The sequence below is a fragment of the Chiloscyllium plagiosum genome, unplaced genomic scaffold (assembly GCF_037043375.1).
Source record: "Chiloscyllium plagiosum isolate Xiang-an unplaced genomic scaffold, Cpla_swu_hap1 HiC_scaffold_4, whole genome shotgun sequence".
Taxonomy (NCBI): Eukaryota; Metazoa; Chordata; class Chondrichthyes; order Orectolobiformes; family Hemiscylliidae; genus Chiloscyllium; species Chiloscyllium plagiosum.
The window spans coordinates 17,691,013-17,711,510 of NW_028270142.1; the positions used below are offsets into that span (position 1 = coordinate 17,691,013).

Here is a 20,498-nt window from a genome sequence, read left to right on the forward strand (position 1 = left end):
ATATCATGCTAAATCTTTCCCATTCACCTACCCGTCCAATGTCTTTTAAATATTACAACTGTACCTGAATCTACCATTTCCTCTGGCAGTTCTTACCACACACGAGCCACCGTCTGGGTGAAAAGGTTGCCCTTCAGGTCACCTTTAAATATTTCTCCTCCCATCTTGAAAATATATCCTCTAGTTTTGAATTCTCCCACCCTAGGGAAAAGACCTTTTCTATTCACTTTATCGAAGACCCTCATGATTTTATTCACCTCTGTAAGGTCAATCCTCAACCTCCTACTCTCCGGTGAAAAAGGTCCCAACCTATCCACCCTCTCCTTATAAATCAGACCCTCCAGTCCTGGTAACATTCTGGTAAATCTCTTCAAAACCCTCTCCAATTTAACGATATCCTTCCTATAGCAGGATGGCCAGAAAAGTACACAGTTGAAAAGTGGTCTCACCATCATCCTGCACAACCTCAACAAGACATGCCAACTCCTACACTCGATAATCTGAGCAATGAAGGCAAGCATGCCAAATGCCTTCTTAACCAACATATCCACCTGTGATGTAACTTTCAAAGAACCATGTACCTGAACCACCAGGTCTCTCTGTTCAACAACAATACCCAGGGCAAAAGTGAGGACTGCAGATGTTGGAGATCAGCGTCTAGATCAGAGTGGAGCTGGAAAAGCACAGTAGGTCAGGCAGCATCCGCGGAGCAGGAAAATTGATGTTTCGGGCAAAAGCCCTTCATCCTGATCTAATCTAAACATTACCCAGGGCACTACCATTAACTGTATAAATTCTGCCCTTAGGTATTTTACCAAAATGCAAAACCTCACATTTATCTAAATTAAACTCCATCGGCCACTCCTCAGCTATTTAGCCCAACTGATGAAGATTTCTTTGTAACCTTAAATAACTTTCTTTACTGTCCACTATACCACTGATATTAAATGAAACCTCGCTTCTTTCTTATGGTACCTTGTACATGGTTTTAGCGTAGACCTGCTGATGTCAGGATTAAACTGATGTGCAAAATGGGACAGGCTCAGCAATGTTGCTCGAGGCCATCTCCCAATTGGCAAGAGCTCTCCCAGCAGTTTCATTTGTAAACTCCAGTCAGCTGAGAGGTAGTTCAGCAATCAGTGAGCTTCCAGCAGCAGTGGGTTAGGACATTAATTCCCCCAATTTTAAATGTTCACCCATCCCATTCCTCAGGATGAATTGGGTTCAGATCAGGGACAATTGCCTCACTATGAACTCTGCTGAAATCTTTCCTACTTTGATTATTTCTCAGGTTCTGTATTCTCTGTTAGCATTTCAATTTTTCATGTCTTCAGAACAGTAACTTCTAATGGTCCAGGGCTTAATCTAGTTTATCTTCATTGTATTCTTTCCATGTTGCTAATATTCATTCTATTATGGAGTTCTTGGTACTGCAACTGTGCCCTAACCACTATCTATGATGTGAAGCATTTATGTTATATTCTGTACACAAGTATCCAATGCCTTTATTATTCAGTTGCACTCCCATCTACATGGGGGAATACTTGTGTTCCTCTCATTTACTAAATGTTTCCTATTAGGTAAATACCTCTTTTCACATTCTTTACAAGAATGTATGTTCCATATTTCTTTGCTTTGCATTGCTTTTACTACCTCCGATCCCACTATGCCGAACTCTCTAGATTCTCAGCCAAAGTTTCTCACAGTTTAACTGCTCCAACTATCCCATTCCTTGACATCCAGTTTACTGGCCTTATTTGGATTAGGTATATTAATATGGGCGATACGCACTCCAGCAACCCCTGGCCCACCAAAAGAATTTTGTTCTGTCTGCAACTGACACACTCCACTTAAAACTACCTGACTGGAGAAAACTGACTTCTCACCTGAAATATAAAGCATATGTGACAACTTCAGTGCAAAGTCCTAAGCAACCTAATGTTACAAGATCTGTGACAGGTAGGGTTCCATATACAAATGCAAAGTTCTTCAGCCTTACACCAATGTATTGATTGCAGAAAAAGAGGTCAATTTTTGATATTGTGGCATAGCAACCATCAAACCAAATTGTTTTCAAGCCAACATATACTTTCATACCATGGAAGAGACATTTGAAGAATAAGTCAATATTGCAATGGAACAAGTTTGTTTGAGAACATCCGCCTGTGCACACACAATGTCATCCAGTCCAGATGCCATTGACGGAGAAGAAGAAAGAACCTAACTTCCCTAAATATTCCCGCCATTACATCAATGTGAGAGTCTTCAGCAGCTCAGGCACAGAAACAGAAACTGCTGTAAAAGCTTAGCAGATCTGGCAGTTCTTTCAGTTTTATATAGTCAGGCTGCCAGTTCAATTACAATTCTGATCGAATGAAAGCCAGAAGGAAAAAGATGCTAGCCAGCTTACCTTGGAATGCTTTTAAACATTGTCATTGACTTTGCTTACTCATCTATTGACACCAATGCACAAAATTAAAGATGGGAAAGAGTAGGAGAGATGGGGACAAATGCACAGGAAATATTGCAAAAAGAAGTAATTCAATTCAGAATGATTAACATTTATATCTAATGAAATGAGCAAAACATTTGGCATGGGGTATTGTGTGAGGGCTTTTGAACCTTGAGCAATCTTGTGATGATATTAGGGAGCTGCTCCCCATGGGGCAGAAATAGCATGGACTGAGTTAGTGAGGTTGAAGGAGGAGGATCTATGGAGTTCATGGAAAAGAAACTTATTGATTAGAGCTTTGTATAAATAAGATTACTCTGTGTAGTTGTACATAGTAGTAATATGCAATAAACAGAGTTCTAAACAAGTCTAATCATGATGGCTGTACTTGAGCTGGTCTCCTAAACCAGTCTGTCTTGAACCAAGCTCTCTGATATGGGCATAAAACCACAGGACAAAGGAATTTCTAAAGGAAATGACACACGATGCAAATGTGATAGATGACATTAATTAATGCCTCATAACACATTTTTAAAATTCTAACTATTTTGATCTTAATGATGAATTGGACTTCAGAAACTCAAGTTTAATCATTTTCAGTAAATTTTAATGAAGCAATTTCCATTAAAGTTCAGGTCAATAAAGTTGTAAAGTACAGTTTAAAGTATTATTCAGCTTTTCAAATGTTTTAAGCAATTACCCAGGTTAAATAACAAAATAACATAGAGCTAGCACATTTTACAAAATAGAATACCAGACTTTTTCAGACAATTGTTTGATACTGAGAGTTCCATCAGTCAAATGAGTTGCTATATAATTGTAATCGGTAGATTTATCCCAAGCACAAGAAGTGATAGATACAGGAGACAGGTAATTCCAGTTTGGAACTCATTCCTGGAAGCCCACATAGTGCATACTTCTCAAACACGAAGCAATCTAACCCTCAAAAAATTTAAACAAGTGGGCGGCACGGTGGCACAGTGGTTAGTGCTGTTGCCTCACAGCGTCAGAGACCTGGGTTCAATTCCCGCCTCAGGTGACTGACTGTGTAGAGTTTGCACATTCTCCCTGTGTCTGTGTGGGTTTGCTCCGGTTTCCTCCCACAGTCCAAAAATGTGCGGGTTAGGAGAATTGGCTGTGCTAAATTGCCCATAGTGTTAGGTGAAGGGGTCTGGGTGGGTGGCGGGTCGGTGTGGACTTGTTGGGCTGAAGGGCCTGTTTCCTCAATGTAAGTAATCTAATCTAACCAGTGACTTTGTGATCTCTGCATACATGTACCATCAAGAATTGGGCCATCAATTCTACAGGGCTTTGATGAAAGTTGATACTTAGCAACACAAGTAAACATTGTGGTGTACCATTAAAATGTTCTCATCACCAGCCCATGTCTGCTCTTTTGAACCTAAATACTGCTTTTAGATTAAAACGTGAGTGATATCTATTGTGATACACAGCAATTACAAAGGCACCACTCAAACCACACTTATCTTTTCAGACGAGGGCTTGTCCCTCACAATTTACTGCTTATGAAATTTCATTCGCCTTAACCTCTGGAATATCTGTCACAGCTTTGAACTCTTCTTTCTGGCCACATACTAGCTCAGATTTGATTAAGAAAATTTGGGGTTCAGTATGATCCAACTTGAATTATAGTTGAGGTGAAAGATTCTGGCCATGTACAGATGACAACTTAATCACTACTAAGTTCAAGGAACCACTTTGGAATCATCTTCTGTATGTTCTATCATTTCTTCATTTATAATTGTTTATTTGTTTACTCTCGCCAATGCACATAAGTAGACAAGTTGCATTCATACAAACAGATCCGCTACAAATGGGAACTGTGGTTAAAGTTAAGTGGAAATTGTGTTGGCATTCAATAATTATTTGGTGCTCATTAACACTGCACATTATTTAATAATTGTTTAGTAACAAAAATCTTGTGCCATTCCATATTTTCCCTTCAGGTAATTAAGAAGGTCTTCTTTCTCTTTTGGACAAAGGAAACTAGAAGTGGCTGCATTGAGATTCTGCAAAACAAAAATGAAATAATTAACTCTTTGAACTGGTGCATATATAAAATATGGCTAGTTCAGTTCAGTTTCTGGTTGGTAGTAACTCCCAGGATGTTGATAGGTATAGGGTGGGGGATGTAGCTCAATGATGGTAATGCCAGTGAATATCAAGAGGTGATGGTTAGATTCTGTCTTGGAGATGGTCATTTCCTGGTATGGTACGAATGTCACTTGCAACTAGTAAACCCAAATCTGGATATTGTCCAGATCTTGCTGCACTTGGTAGACTTTTAGTATGTGAAGAGTCTTGAATAATGCTGAACATTGTGGAATCATCATTGCCCATTCACACTACTGACCTTATAATGGAGGGATAGTTGTTGATGAAGCAGCTGGAGGTGGTTGGACCTATGATAGCCGTCTGAGAAAGAACTCCAGCAGTGATGCCCCAGAGCTGAGATGACTGACCTCAACTACCATAGCCATCTTCCTTTGTACCAGACCTAACTCTAACCAGAGGAGAGTTTTCCCCGGGATTCCAGTTTTGCTGGGGTTCCATATTGCAACACTCAGTCAAATGTGATGTTGATGTCAAGGGTAGTCACTCGGTTGAACTTGTTTCGACTATTGAACTTTTAACTTTATTCCTTTATTTTTCTAGTTTAAACTAAGAGGGATTTTAATGTTAACTATTACCTTATTTCTTTATTTTTTTCTACCTATTCTATGAAGGTCTGTAATACTTAACATTTTAACTTTTTTTTATTATTTGCACCAGGATTTCTTTGTAGCTAGGTATCTCTGTACCTAAGATGGTCCCATGCATGGTGACATTAAACATTTTTCACGATATTCCTGTACTTGAGTACATGTGACAATAAAATCTAAATCTAAATCTCTCCTGTGAATTTAGTTTGTTTTGTCCACATTTGAACCAAGACTGTAATGAGGCCAAGACCTGAGCGGCCACATGATAAACCACATAATGAGTGGCCAATGGGAAAAGCTCTCAATAGAATTCCCCATGATATGTAACCTTTGAGTGCAATCTTCTCCTTCGTTTATTTTAAAACATATCTAACAATCGATGCTAACTGCATGTCTGATTTTTGTTGATCTAATAAACCACAGGTATCTCTCTCTGTCTCACTTTGTTAAAGAATAGTAATGGTTTTACAGCTTGAGGGGCACCATTCTACATCAGGCATGGGGCAAGGCAAAGGAGCAGGTCAGCATGAACTACCATGGAGTTCATGGAGACCTGCTAAGGGTGATTTAATCCATTTTATCCACCTTCTAGCCAACACAGCTAAATTACCTCCAGACTGGTCTTTATTTTTGCTCTTATATTCCTGAATTAAGTCAAGTAGTGAACCTACAAATAGGTAAGGAATAAAATTAACAGCTTCCTGCTTACCATTTCCATGAAATCTCCTTCCGTAAAGTTCATGTGCTCTGCAGCTATGTTATAATCAGTGTAAATTGTTGAACCAAAAATCAATGGATCATCTGTATTGAGCGAAAAGTTGGCTTTATCTTTCTTGAATCTGTAATATAAATGCAACTCTGTTCATTAATTATGATGACTTTATTAATTATTTGCTAACAGACCGAGTTCATCTCTTTGTGAGCTACTACATATGGATAGCACCAGGGTAGAATATCACTTGACAATATTTCTTTACAATTCTATGCTAAGAATATTAGCGTTGTGCTTTTGTGTGACAGCTGTTCAGTGTCCTAGTTCCTTCCATCTACCCTTACTTTACATTATTAAAGCCCTTGACTAGATCTCAGGCTTAAGATTTGAGGTCCACGCTAATTTTTTTTGTGGAAGAGGGTTCCATGCTTTCTTCATTCTTCATGTGAAAAAAAATGTTTCCCTACCTTCATTTGGAAATGGGCTGGTTCTAGTTTCAGGATTATAACCAAGACTAATTTAAGCAGCAGAAGGAGTTGCTTTTCACCTACTCTATCAATTCATGTAGAGGAGACATGATTAAAGGGAGCTCCTTGCTCTAGTGGTAGCACTGTAGAGGTTTCACCTATCCCATTTTCAAAATTATGTATTATGGTATGACCTCCCACTTCCACAGGGGAGTCTCACTCATGTTAAATATTTTTCAGGAAGGTGTGCCGTGAAAAGTTTGTAATTTTCTGTATATGACTGGATAGAATATCAGTGATTTCACAGTCATGATTTTCTCAACTGTACTCCCTGTAAATTTAGCTTCCTGTGAGCAACACTAGATTCTAACATTCCAAAAATATGAAAATAGGGTCCAAAAATGATCCAAAAAAAAGAGGAAGAATATAGCATTTGAAATCATATTGAATCGAGAAAACGAGGTTACATTGTGAAGAGGTTGAAGAGCCAAGTGAGAAAGTAGCTGTACCAGGCTTTTGCCCGAAACGTCGATTTTGCTGAAGCTCCTCGATGCTGCCTGAACTGCTGTGCTCTTCCAGCACCACTGATCCAGAATCTGGTTTCCAGCATCTGCAGTCATTGTTTTTACCCAGGATACATAAAAGACAATAACAAAATCTCCCCAGCTTGCTTGGCAGCCTGATAATGTGAATGAGTTGGGCTGACTATTTTAATATTTCTGTGCATATGGAATGGGAAGGAATAAATGTTTTAATGCTATAAACAGACATCAGATTGGAATGTTAGCTCCCATGATGTTTAAAGCAAATAAAACATACAAAACTCTTTCAAAGGCAACTGCAAATGCTGGAAATATGAAAGAACAGTTCATAAGTTAATAAGCTAAAGGAATGGAATTGGACCATTCAGCCCATCGGGCTACTCATTCATTCGATCATGGCTGGTATGCCCCTTAGCCCCATTTTCCTGTCTTCTCTTCATGTCTCTTCAACCCATTACCAATTAAAAATCTGTCTAACTCCTCCTTAAATTTACTCACTGTCGCAGCATCCACCGCACTTTGGGGGAGCGAGTTCCACAGATTCACAACCTTTTGGCAGAAGTAGTTTCTCTTCAACTCGGTTTTAAATTTGCTACCCCTCATCCTAAGACTATGACCTCTCACCCTAGAATCCCCCACAAGACAAAGCATTCACATCTATTTTATCCACACCTTTTACCAATTTGAATACCTCATCTGATCTCCCCTCATTCTTCTAAACATTCTTCCAACTAAAAAGACTAAAAATGGTCAGCAGGTCAGACATCATCTGTGGCACGAGAAAGACTAGTTTAAACCGAAGGTGACCTTCTGTCAGAACTGCAAAAGCTTAGAAAAAATGCAAGTGCAAGCTGCAGGAAAAATGGGAGAGGAGGAGTGGGAAGAGCAAAAGGGAGATGCATGATTACATGGATCAAATGCACCTCAAGGATTTGTGCTGTGTCCACTGCTTTTCTTCATTTATAGAAATGATTTGGATGTGAAAATAAAAGGTATAGTTAGTAAGTTTACAGATGACACCAAAATTGGAGGTGCATTGGACAGCAAAGAAGGTCACCTCAGAGTACAATAGGAGCTTGATCAGATGGGTCAATGGGCCAAGGAGTCGAGTTTAATTCACCTGCAGAATGTCGCAGGTGAGAGACATGACACATGTCTCCGCTGGCTACATCTGCAGGAAGTGCACCCAACTCCAGCTCCTTGAAAACCGTGTTAGGGAATTGGAGCTGGAGCTGGATGAACTGCGGATCATTCGGGAGGCTGAGGGGGTAATTGAGAGGAGTTACTGGCAGTTGAGGCTCAGGATAAGGATAGATGGGTTACAGTAAGGGGGTGGAAAGGGGACAGACAGACAGTGCAGAGATCTCCTGTGGACATTCCCCTCAGCAATAACTATATCATTTTGGATACTGCTGGGGGGGGATGACCTACCAGAGGAAAGCCATAGCAGTCAGTTCTCTAGCACTGAGCCTGACACTATGGCCCAGAAGGGAAGGGGGCAGAACAGAAAAGTGCTAGTGGTAGGAGACTCAATGGTTAGGAGAATTGACAGGAGATTTTGTGGTCAGGATCGGGATTCCCGGAAGGTATGTTGCCTCCCTGGTGCCAAGGTCCGGGACGTCTCCGATCGGGTGTATAAGATTCTGAAAGGGGAGTGCAAACTGCTAGAAATCGTGTTACATATTGGCACCAATGATATAGCCAGGAAAAGGATTGAGGATATAAAAAGTGATTTCAGGGAGTTAGGGTGGAAGCTGCAGAGCAGGACGAACAGAGTAGTGTTCTCAGGTTTACTACCGGTGCCACGAGATAGAGAAGTGAGGAACAGGGAGCGGGCACAGCTTAACACGTGGCTGTGCAGCTGGTGTAGGAGGGAGGGCTTCAGATATCTAGATAATTGGGATGCCTTCTGGGGAAGGTGGGACCTGTACATGAAGGACAGGTTGCACCTGAACTGGAAGGGTACCAAGTCCTGGGTGGAAGGTTTGCTTGAGTTGTTCAGGAGGGTTTAAACTAGTATGGCAGGGGGGTGGGAACGTGAGCTATATACTGTGGTGAGAGTTGATGGAGATGAGGCAATAGCAAGAGGTAGCACAGCCAGTGGGAAAGAATTTCCTGGGAAAGAACCAAGGGATCGGTTAAAGTGTGTTGCATTAAAGCAAGAAGTATCAGGAATAAAAGTGATGAGCTTAGAGCATGGATCAGTACCTGGTGCTAGGATGTTGTGGCCATAACAGAGATGTGGGTTTCTCAGGGGCAGGAATGGTTGCTGGATGTTCCAGGGTTTAGAACATTTAAAAAGAATAGGGAGGGGAAAAAAAAAAGAGGAGGAGGTGTAGCACTGCTAATCAGAGAGGGTATCACAGCTACAGAAGTAACCATTGTCGAGGAGGGTCTGCCTACAGAGCCAATATGGGTGAAAATTAGGAACAGTAAGGGAGCAGTCACCTCATTAGGGGTTTACTACAGGCCCCCCAGTAGCAGCAGGGAGATTGAAGAAAGCATAGGTCGGCAGATTTTGGAAAAGTGTGAATGTAGTAGGGTTGTTGTAATGGGTGACTTTAACTTTCCCAATATTGATTGGAACCTCCTTCGAGCAGATGGTTTGGAAGGAGCTGTTTTTGTAAGGTGTGTTCAGAAGGGTTGCCTAACTCAATACACTGACAGGCCGACGAGGGGAGAGGCCATTTTGGATTTGGTGCTCGGCAATGAGCCGGGGCAAGTGTCAGGTCTTGCGGTGGGAGAGCATTTTGGTGATAGTGATCACAAAAGCCTCACATTCTACATAGCTATGGAGAAGGAGAGAAGCAGGCACAATGGGAGGATATTTAATTGGGGTAAAGGAAACTATGATGCTATCAGACGTGAGTTGGGAAGCATGGACTGGGAGCAATTGTTCCATGGAAAGGGCACTATAGACATGTGGAGACTGTTTAAGGAACAGTTGTTGCGAGTGATGCATAAATGTGTTCCTCTGAGACAGGCAAGAAGGGGTAAGATAAAGGAACCTTGGATGATGAGAGCGGAGGAGCTTCTCGTCAAAAGAAAGAAGGCAGCTTACGTAAGGTAGAGGAAGCAAGGGTGTTGCTCATCTCTAGAGGATTACAGGCAGGCGAGGAAGGAGGTCAAAAATGATCTGAGGAGAGCCAGGAGGGGGCACGAAAAAGGCTTGGCAGGAAGGATTATGGAGAATTCAAAGGCATTTTACCCGTATGTGAGGAATAAGAGAATGATCAAATAAAGAGTAGGGCTGACGTATCGAGTCTGAGGAGGTAGGGGAAGCCGTAAATGAGTTTTTTGCTTCTGTCTTTACTAAAGAAAAGGACCTTGTAGTCAATGAAAACATTGAGGAGCAGGTAAGTATGCTGGAATGGATAGAGATTGAGGAAGCTGATGTGCTGAAAATTTTGACAAACATTAAGATTGACAAGTCGCCAGGGCCAGACCAGATTTGTCCTCGGCTGCTTTGGGAAGCGAGAAATGTGATTACTTTGCCGCTTGCGAAGATCTTTGCATCCTCGCTCTCCACCTGAGTCGTACCTGAGGACTGGAGGGAGGCAAATGTAATTCCTCTCTTCAAGAAAGGAAATAGGGAAAGCCCCGGCAATTACAGACCAGTCAGTCTCACATCTGTTGTCTGCAAGGTGTTAGAAAGGATTCTGAGGGATAGGATTTATGACCATCTTGAAGAGCATGGCTTGATTAAATTCAGTCAGCATAGCTTTGTGAGGGGCAGGTCATGCCTCATAAAACTTAGAGTTCTTTGAGGATGTTACTAGACAAGTTGATGAGGGTCAAGCGGTGAATGCGGTGTATATGGACTTTAGCAAGGCATTTGATAAGGTTCCCCATCGTAGGCTCATTCAGAAAGTCAGGAGGAATGGGATACAGGGAAATTTAGCTGTCTGGATACAGAATTGGTTGGTCAACAGAAGACAGCGAGTGGTATTGGAAGGAAAGTATTCTGCCTGGAAGTCAGTGGTGAGTGGTGTTCCACAGGGCTCTGTTCTTGGGCCTCTACTCTTTGTAATTTTTATTAATGACTTGGATGAGGGGATTGAAGGATGGGTTAGCAAGAGGTGTCGTTGACAGTATAGATGACTGTTGTAGGCTGCAGCATGACATTGACAGGATGCAGAGATGGGCTGAGAGGTGGCAGATGGAGTTCAACCTGGATAAATGTGAAGTGATGCATTTTGGAAGGTCGAACTTGAAAGTTGAGTACAGGATTAAAGACAGGATTCTTGGCAGTGTGGAGGAACAGAGGGATCTTGGTGTACAGGTACATAGATCCCTTAAAATTGCCATCCAAGTGGACAGGGTTGTTAAGAAAGCATATGGTGTTTTGGCTTTCATTAACAGGGGGATTGAGTTTAAGAGCCGTGAGATCATGTTGCAGCTCTATAAAACTTTGGTTAGACCGCACTTGGAATATTGTGTTCAGTTCTGGTCGCCCTATTATAGGAAAGATGTGGATGCTTTGGAGAGGGTTCAGAGGAGGTTTACCAGGATGCTGCCTGGAATGGAGGGCTTATCTTATGAAGAGAGGTTGAACTGAGCTCGGACTTTTTTCACTGGAAAAAAGGAAGAGAGGGGACCTAATTGAGGTGTACAAGATAATGATATGCATAGATAGAGTTGATAACCAGAGACTTTTTCCCAGGGCAGAAATTGTTAACATGAGGGGTCATTGTTTTAAGCTGTTCGGCGGAAAGTTTAGAGGGGATGTCAGAGGCAGATTCTTTACGCAGAGAGTTGTGGAAGCGAGGTCATTGGGGATATTTAAGAGACTGCTGGACATGCATATGGTCACAGAAATTTGAGGGTTCGTACATTAGGTTTACATTAGGGTCAATGGTCGGCATAACATTGTGGGCTGAAGGGCCTGTTCTGTGCTATACTGTTCTATGTTCTATGTTCTATAAATGCGAGGTGCTGCATTTTGGAAAGGCAAATCGGAGCAGGACTTATACACTTAATGGGAAGGTCCTGGGGAGTGTTGTTGAACAAAAAGACCTTGGAGTACAGGTTCCTAGCCCCTTGAAAGTAGAGTTGCAGGTAGATAGGATAGTGAAGAAGGCATTTGGTATGCTTGCCTTTATTGGTCAGTGCATTGAGTACAGGAATTGGGAGGTCATATTGTGGCTGTACAGGACATTGGTTAGGCCACTGTTGGAATACTGCATGCAATTCTGGTCTCCATGCAATAAGAAGGATGTTGAGAAACTTGAACAGGTTCAGAAAAGATTTACAAGGATGTTGCCAGGGTTGGAAAGTTTGAGCTTTTGGGAGAGGCTGAATAGACTGGGGCCCTTTTCCTTGGAGCATCAGAGGCTGAAGGATGAGGTTTATAAAGGCATGATGAGGTTTATGAAGCCTGGATAGGGTAAATAGACAAGGTCATTTCCTGGGGTGGGGGGAGTCCAAAACAAGAAGAAATAGGTTAAGATGAGAGGGGAAAGATTTAAAAGGAACCTAAGGGGCAACCTTTTCACACAGAGGGTGGTGCGTATATGGAATGAGCTGCCAGAAGAAGTGGTGGATGCTGATACAATTACAGCTTTTAAAAGGCATCTGGATAGGTATATGAATAGGAAGGTTTTAGAGGGATATGGGCCAAACGCTGGCAAATGGGACCAGATTAATTTAAGATATCTGGTCAGCATGGACAAGTTGGACCGAAAGGTCTGTTTCCGTGTTGTACATCTCTATGACTCTGTGACTCTAAATGACAACATGATTCATTGAGGAGTCTGAGTTCTGTAGCTCAGTGTTTTGCTTCTTTACGTATTCTGTTGCCATCTCCTCTGCCTTGAACTATCATTGTTAAGTCAGTTAGCAAACCTGCATCTAATCTGTTACTTTAGTTTTTAAATTGGATGCATCAACTAGCAGACTGCATCCAGAGCAGACTGTTACATTTCTCTTGTTAGAGCTTATCTGTCAGTTTTACATAGAATAGAATTGCATTAGATTTCTGGCACAGAAACAGGACATGCACCCCAACCATTCCATTTGGATGTTTATGCTCTAGTGGACCTGCTTCCAGATTTTCTCATCCCAGTCTATCATTGTCACCATTCATTGCATTGTCCATCAAAAACTTGTGCAGTTTCTCCTTAGTGCCTCTGTATTATTTATTTCAACCATTCCCTATGAGAAACTGTACCCAAGATCGCACTGTAAGTGGCGACTTATAAACTTTTTACTGTACTCATTTGAGTACATGTGACAATAAAGCTAATTCAATTCAATTCAATTAATTCAATTCTGTGGCAACAAGTTTCACATTCGCAAAAATCTTTCGGCAAATAAGTTTCTTCTGAATTCTCTATATATATATTACAATAACGGCATCAAGTTATGCTGCTTCCTATAACCGTTCTGTCTAAACATTTTCATAATTCTGCAGGTCACCCCTTCACTATCCCATTTAGGACAGCAAACACTCATGCTGTCAATCCTTTCCACACAATGCATTTTCAGTATTGGTTTTGTAAATCTTCTCTGCATCCTCTCTTACGCCCTGATATCCTTCTAATAATATGGTGACCAGAAATATGCACAGTACTTTAAGTGTGGTCTGACCAAAGTTTTAGAAATTGTGGTTTTAATTCCAAACTCCTAATTGCTAATATAAATTGTGAACTGCTTTGGAACCAGCGCTGATTCTGTGGAACACCATGTCCCACCTGTGCCATTCTGCAGAACTATCCCTGCTCTATCTCACTTGATGCCAGTTCGCAATCTATTCTTCCATTTGTCCCTGACTCCATATTCTCTAACTTTATATGTTAGCCACATTATCAAAGGATTTTTGAAAATCCAGATGTGGCATGGTGGCTCAGTGGTTAGCACTGCTGCCTCACCATGCCAGGGACCCGCGTTTGATTCCAGCCTTGGGCGACTGTCTGTGTGGAGTTTGCACATTCTCCCAGTGTCTGTGCAGATTCCCTCCGTGAACTCCAGTTTCCTTTGATAATCCTAAGATATGTAGGTGAGGTGAATTGGCCATGCTAAATTGCTCATAGTGTTCAGGAATGTGTCAGTTTGGTGCATTAGTCAGGGGTAAATAGAGGGTAGGGGAATAGGTCTGGGTGGGTTATTCTTCAGAAGGTCAGTGTGGACTTGTTGGGCCAAAGGGCCTGTTTCTACTGCTTTGTCAACACTGCCTCCTCAGAAAAAATAAGTTTGGTCAAACAAGATATTGTACTTTGAAATCTATTATATTCTAGGTGTTGCCCTATTTGCTCTCCTACACAGATGTTAAGATGACTAGTCTATAATTTCCTGGACGTGTTCTGTCACTGCCTTAAATATGGGAATTAGATTATCTCCACCAGTTCTCAAGGGCAATACATTTTTAAGCATGTTCTTTACTTTATTCTGTACACTCATTCAAAGCACTCAGAAAATAAGTAAGCCTTTGAAAAACCTTTGAATATCATTAGTAAATGCTACATAATGTCAAATAATTGGGAGGTAAAAAGCACTTACGTGACAACTGGATGTTTTGTGAAATCAGGATCGCATGCTCCTGTGAGAACACTTGACTGGGGACATGCCTTTTATAAACATAAAAATATAAATAACAAAAACATTCTTTCAAAAGCTACGGGATTTATTATATTTTGCATTTCTTAAAGCATCATTTTTACCTCGATATGGATTTTCTTCTCTAGTATTTCCTTATAAAGTACAGGATCACTTATGATTGCATATCCATGGCCAACTCTTTCGGACTTAAAAATTTCCAGAGCCTATCAAAGTAATAAATTTATAAAGATTAATAAGTGTTACCAATCGGAATCAGAAAGATATGAATATTCAGAATTGTTAAATCCATTCGCCATGGGATAGTTATGATAAATTGGGGAGCATTCCTTAAAAGGGATGGGCAATGGAAAACATTTAAAGCGTGGATGGTGAAACTTCAAATGATTATTCATTTCTGTCTGATATGAAAATAAAATGGGACATGTGGCCTGGCTATTGCTAATAATGGGACTTAGGGAAAGTATTAAATCCAAGGAAGATGTATACAAACTGGCCAAAAAAATGCAGCAGACCTGAGGATTGGGAGCAGTTTAGATTTCAGCCAAGGAGGACAAAGGGATTGATTAAGAGGGGAAAAATAAAGTCTGAGCATAAGCTTGCAGGGAAGTTATAAATTGATGGTAAAAAGCTTCTCCGGGCATGTGAAGAGAAAAAGATTAGTGGAGACAATTGTAGATCCCCCCCCATCAGAAACAGGGCAAGTTATAATGGGGAACAAATAGGTGGTGGACCAATTAAATGTACATCATTGTTTAGTCTTCACAAAGGAGGACAGAAACAATGTCCTGAAAATGTTGTGAACACAGTATTAGTAGGGAAATGGTGTTAGGGAAATTGAAGGGATTGAAGGCTGACAAATCCCTAGGGCCTGGTAATCTGCATTACAGAGTAGTTAAGAAGTGGCCATAGAAATAATTTATTCATTGGTGTTATCTTTCATTACTCTGGAGCAGTTTCTATGGATTGGAAGGTAGCTAATGTAACTCCATTTTCAAAAAAAAAACATGAGGTTGTGTAAACAGGAAATTATAGACTGATTAGCTTCACATTAGCCTCTAGCATTTTCCCTAATGCCATTATAAATGATTTAACAGCAGAGCACTTGGAAAACAGTGACAGGATCAGACAGTCAGATTGGATTTATGAAAGGGAGATCATGCTTAACAAATCTATTGGAATTTTTTGAGGATGTAATAATAGAGTTGTTCAGGAGAACCAATGGGTGTGGTTTACATGGATTTTCAGGTGGTGTTCAATAAGGTGCCAAAGCGATTAGTATGTAAAATTAAAAAGTGTATGGGATTTGGGGGTGGCGTACTGATATGGACAGAAAACTGGCTGGCAGACGGTAAATAAGGTGTAGAAAAAAATAGGTAATTTTCTACATAGCAGCCAGAGACCAGTAGGTACCGCAGAGCCCTGTGCTTGACTCCAGCTACTTACAATATGTATGATTGATTTAGATGAGGGAACTAAATATGATGTGTTCACAAAGCTGGGTGGGAGGCAGGTGCAAAGATATGAACAAGTTGAGTGAGTAGGAAAATGCACGGCAGATGAATTACACTGTGGGTAAATGTGATGTTTCCCACTTTGGTAGCAAAAACAGGAAGGCAGGTTATTATCTAAATAAAGGTAGAGTGGGAAAGGGAGAGGTTCGATGAGGCCTGGGGACCTGAAAGGAAACATGCAGATGCAGCAGGTGGTAAACAAGGTGAGGGGGACGTTGACCTTTGTTACAAGAGGATTTGAGTACAGAATCAGGGATGGTTTGATGTAAACATACAGGGATTCGATGAGTTCACAGCGGGAGTATTGTGTGAAATTTTGGTGTCTTTATCTGAGGAAAGGCATGCTGGCTACAGAGAGAGTGCAACAGAGATTTTTCAGATGTATTCCTAGGGTGGCAGGACTGATATTGGTTAAGACTGGCGTGTAGAAGAATGAGCAGGCATCCCATAGAAAGCTACACTTCCAGCAGGACTAGATAGGATAGATGCATGAAGCATGTTCCCAATGACCTGGGAGTCAGAGCCAGAAAAAATAATGCATAGACCATTTATGACTGAAACGAACAAGAGAATTCTTCATCCAGAGAGCTGTGGGCTTATGGATTCTCTGCTATAGAAAAGCAATTGAAGCCAAAGCATTGAATGTTTCAAAGAAGGAGTTAGATACAGTTCTCAGGGATAAAGGAATCAAAGGGTATGGGGTGAAAGCAGGAACAGGATAATTGGCCATGATCATATTGAATAGCCAAGCAAGCTCTAATGGCCAAATAGGAGAAAGTGAGGTCTGCAGATGCTGGAGATCAAAGTCGAGAATGTGTTGCTGGAAAAACACAGCAGGTCAGGCAGCATCCAAGGAGCAGGAGAATCAACGTTCCTGATGAAGGGCTCTGGCCCAAAACATTGATTCCCTTCCTTCTCGGATGCTGCTTGACCTGCTGTGATTTTCCAGCAACACACTCTCAACTAATGGCCAAATAGCCTACTCCTGTTCCAATTTTCTGTGTTAGAAATGCTATCTTAGATCACCTGCACTGTTCTAACCACACAACCTAGTGAGAATTAGTGAAAGCCGAAGTAAACAATGAAATTGATCTTAATTGTTGCACCGGGGTAAATCCTTCTGCTAATTTTAATCAGTAACACAGAAAAGATTCACCCTATTCTGTAATCTGTTAAAATATGAGAGGCAAAGAATTATCCCAGAGGTAAATATTTAAAGTAAAAATCAATAACTTTATTCTTTAAGTCCAACAGAGAATATTAAAACTAGCAACTATTTATAGCACCTTTCTCTAAACTTATCTTTTACCTCCCACTCTACAATACTAGTCTGATAAAAACAATTCCTAATTAAGGTCTACTTTAAAAAAATCACATTTCAAACCCAGTCAACTTTGCTGGAATTCCTCTGTAGATTCTCTTCAGGTCAGTTTTGATGCTCTGTGGTGCAGACTCCCCACAGGCAGGTATGTCTCAGAGAGCTCTTGAGCTAGCAGCCTACATGTGTTGGTCTTTTCGCAGTTCTCTCTCTAGCTGTTCAAAATGTCAATTTTATACCCCAAAACATTGGATTGTTTCATTGGTTTTAATATAATCAAAATACTAAATTCAAACTTGATTGGACTTTGGTATCTCGGGGCATAATTTAAACTGATTGGCCAAATTTGAATTTGTTTTTATCTCATGGCAACACAGCTACTCTATTTGTGTCAACCATGTGTTACATTGTCATCTTATTCAGAACACATAGTGCAGTGTCGGGCAGTTTTGCTAGCTTTTCAACTCTCTTAAAGGTACAGTACCTCTAAACCTTCATAACATAATCATTTGATTTTTTTTTCCTCATGTGACTATGATTTTAATCCCCAAATTGAAAAGTTGCAATTTAAATTTTCCATTTTGTAGGTTATTCTCAGCATCCTTAGGTCCTTATCCTTTCTTCCACGCACACACTCACTGAGAGGCAGACTGGTGAACCAATTCAATAGTTTACGTTATTCAGCTCTCTGAGAATACAGGTAGTAGTACAGCTCAATCCTTTTTCACAATCATGAGTGAGATAATTCACGAGAGCTACGCATCTTAAGCCTAGGGTGCTATATAAATATATTGTTGCTGCCTGCCCAGCCCCTGCCCCCATTTCTCATTCATTTTAAATTTGCACATTTTCAGTCCAGACTTAAACTTTTGACAGGTCACAAGAAAATAGAAACAAAGGCCTGAGAACCAATACTGTATATCTCTACATTCTAACTACACTCTATTTCAAACAATTTTAACAATGGGTAGCAGGACAAACCTGAGAAGAGAGAGACAATAAAAAAAAAAGATGCTGAGCAGGAAGAATAGTTGCAGGAAACCAGGCAAGGCAGGGGATAGTACACGTACAGAAAATACAGCATATACTCAGCAGGTCAGGCAGCATCTGTGGAGAGAGGAAGGCAAGATTAGCGTTTCAGAGCAATATATTTTATTAGAAGTAGGTAAGTTTACAGGTGAGCAGCATTCAACGATTGGTTTCTGACTAGGTGGAAATCAGAAGCTGATTAAATTGCAGGAGAAATAATGGTCTGTCATACGAAAGAAAGAATGAGAGAAATACAAGTTGAATATTTGACCCAGAGCAGGGATAAACTGTTATAAGAATAGCAGTGGAGGATGGAAACATGGAGAGGTGAACAGAATTTGGAAGGGACTGGAAGAAAGGTCAAGGAACACCAGTGTTCCTGAACACAAAGTATGTTCAGGATTTCCCATAGCTGCATCGATCTTTTTACTTTCCTGCTCATGAAACACAGTCAGCCGTGTAATTAGGTTCTAGGTGGAGTAGATGATCAGGGTTTCAAATTGATAGACCCCGGATGTGACTGGTATCTCTGATTTGGCTGACTTGGTACTATGACCAGACAGTCACAACATTTTCTAAGGATTAGACAATTTATTGACTGCAGCAAGTGAGCTTTTTGCCTCCATCCAGACACCCAACCAACAACATGTATCCTGATGAAGGAAATGCATTGCTGCCAAATTTATTTCCTTTGAAAAACCTGTCACATCACATGAACATTTCCGACACCCTGTGGGTAAATTCAAGAATTGTCAGAATCAGTGCATGAAGCCAACCGAGCCATTCCTAACAAATTCCCTGATCGCATCTAATTGAATTAAATTTAGGAGTCAGTTCATGTCAATATAATGTTCTGGGGTCCCCGGTTTATGGGGGCGGAGAGGGAATAGTGGAGCACAGTTGCTGACACAGTATCGGAGGGGTGAACCTTGAAAGCTCAGGGACAGGGCATGACAGACCTCCTTATTTCTTTTCCCTCCTCTTTTCTTGTTCAGCAAATGGCTGGTATGTAATGCTGCCACACCACAATACTGTGGTCCTAGTCTCTATACCCAAATATCAATGGATAACTTCACAGTTGGGGTATAGCACAATCGGATGTTTTATGCAGATAGAACCCTATATCGATAAAGGTACCTGCTATAGACAGTGGTCCATTTATTTTCTAATTAACCTGTTCAGAGATGATATGACACAGGTCTGGGGCATATAGGACTTGAACCCAGGCTTCCATGACCCAGAGGCAGGGACTGACCACTCTGACACATGGCCCTCACAAATACCATTGTAACTATCTGCATTCATTAAATCCATCCACGATTCTGATCCTTATGTGTTTTCTCCAATTCACATGCATTACTAAAATCATTTAACTCACAGGCAAAGCAAAGAACTGATTTTCTCATTATTATACTTTTGACACATTTATACTTTCATCCTGCAAGAGGCAAAAGTTTAACAAAAAGAAGATCCATTTTCCACAATGAAATCAGTTTTTTGTGTGGATCAAGTCACCGTTCCTCTTTGTAAGTACCTTTCAGTGAGGGCATGGCAATAAACCTCACCAAAATTTAACTACAGAAAGAATTCACCTTTGATTAACACAAGATTTTGTCTTTTGACGAATCACAAAATATGATCAACATGACCAAGCATAAATCCTTTGCCAACTACCTTACCTCACGCACCCCTGATGCAGGTCCAGCTTCCCCAGCATGAACTGTACGATGGATCCCACATTTCACAGCCATCTGAAGGGAGATTCAAAATCACATGAAATTATTTGTCCCCATATTATGATTTTCTGTTCTGATGGTACTGATTTATATTTGGTTTCAGAGGCACTGAGCCCATCCAGCATGTCTTTAATCATAAACCCAGACATCCTCAGTGTTATACAGATACCGCATGTCTGTTTCCACCTATTATCGACTGGATTTTACAAGAAGACACAGCCCTTCCCCCGCTCTTTCCCAACACTGAGCGGGAAAAGTCAGTCTTGAGCCAATCAACTTAAAATCTGGCCGCCCTATGTCTGAGGGCAGATTCAGATTGAGACTTCGACCTCCATCTGGGAGAAGGCCTTACAATAGAGAGCTGCTAACAGCTGGACAATCTGTGTTTTTCATTCAATCATGGGATCTGGGTATCACTGACTCGGCCACTATTTAGTGCCCATGCCTAAAT

At 40.9% G+C, this 20,498-nt stretch overlaps 1 protein-coding gene across 2 annotated transcripts in view; it reads right to left on the reverse strand.

Moving 5' to 3' along the window:
* Nucleotides 1–3,037: 3,037 nt before the first annotated feature.
* LOC122549383 (adenosine deaminase-like) overlaps nucleotides 3,038–20,498 on the reverse strand; it is a 61,096-nt gene continuing 43,635 nt past the window's right edge. Inside the window, exons 7-12 of one of the 2 annotated variants that reach the window (XM_087985993.1) lie at nucleotides 19,991–20,062; nucleotides 18,264–18,389; nucleotides 14,555–14,656; nucleotides 14,394–14,461; nucleotides 5,885–6,014; nucleotides 3,038–4,482 (exon numbers count right to left, since the gene is read on the reverse strand). In XM_087985993.1, coding sequence (XP_087842119.1) covers nucleotides 4,378–4,482; nucleotides 5,885–6,014; nucleotides 14,394–14,461; nucleotides 14,555–14,656; nucleotides 18,264–18,389; nucleotides 19,991–20,062 — 603 coding nt within the window. In that variant the 3' untranslated portion in view covers nucleotides 3,038–4,377. The remainder of the gene's footprint in view (nucleotides 4,483–5,884; nucleotides 6,015–14,393; nucleotides 14,462–14,554; nucleotides 14,657–18,263; nucleotides 18,390–19,990; nucleotides 20,063–20,498) is intronic. The other variant, XM_043689116.2, reaches the window with a different exon arrangement.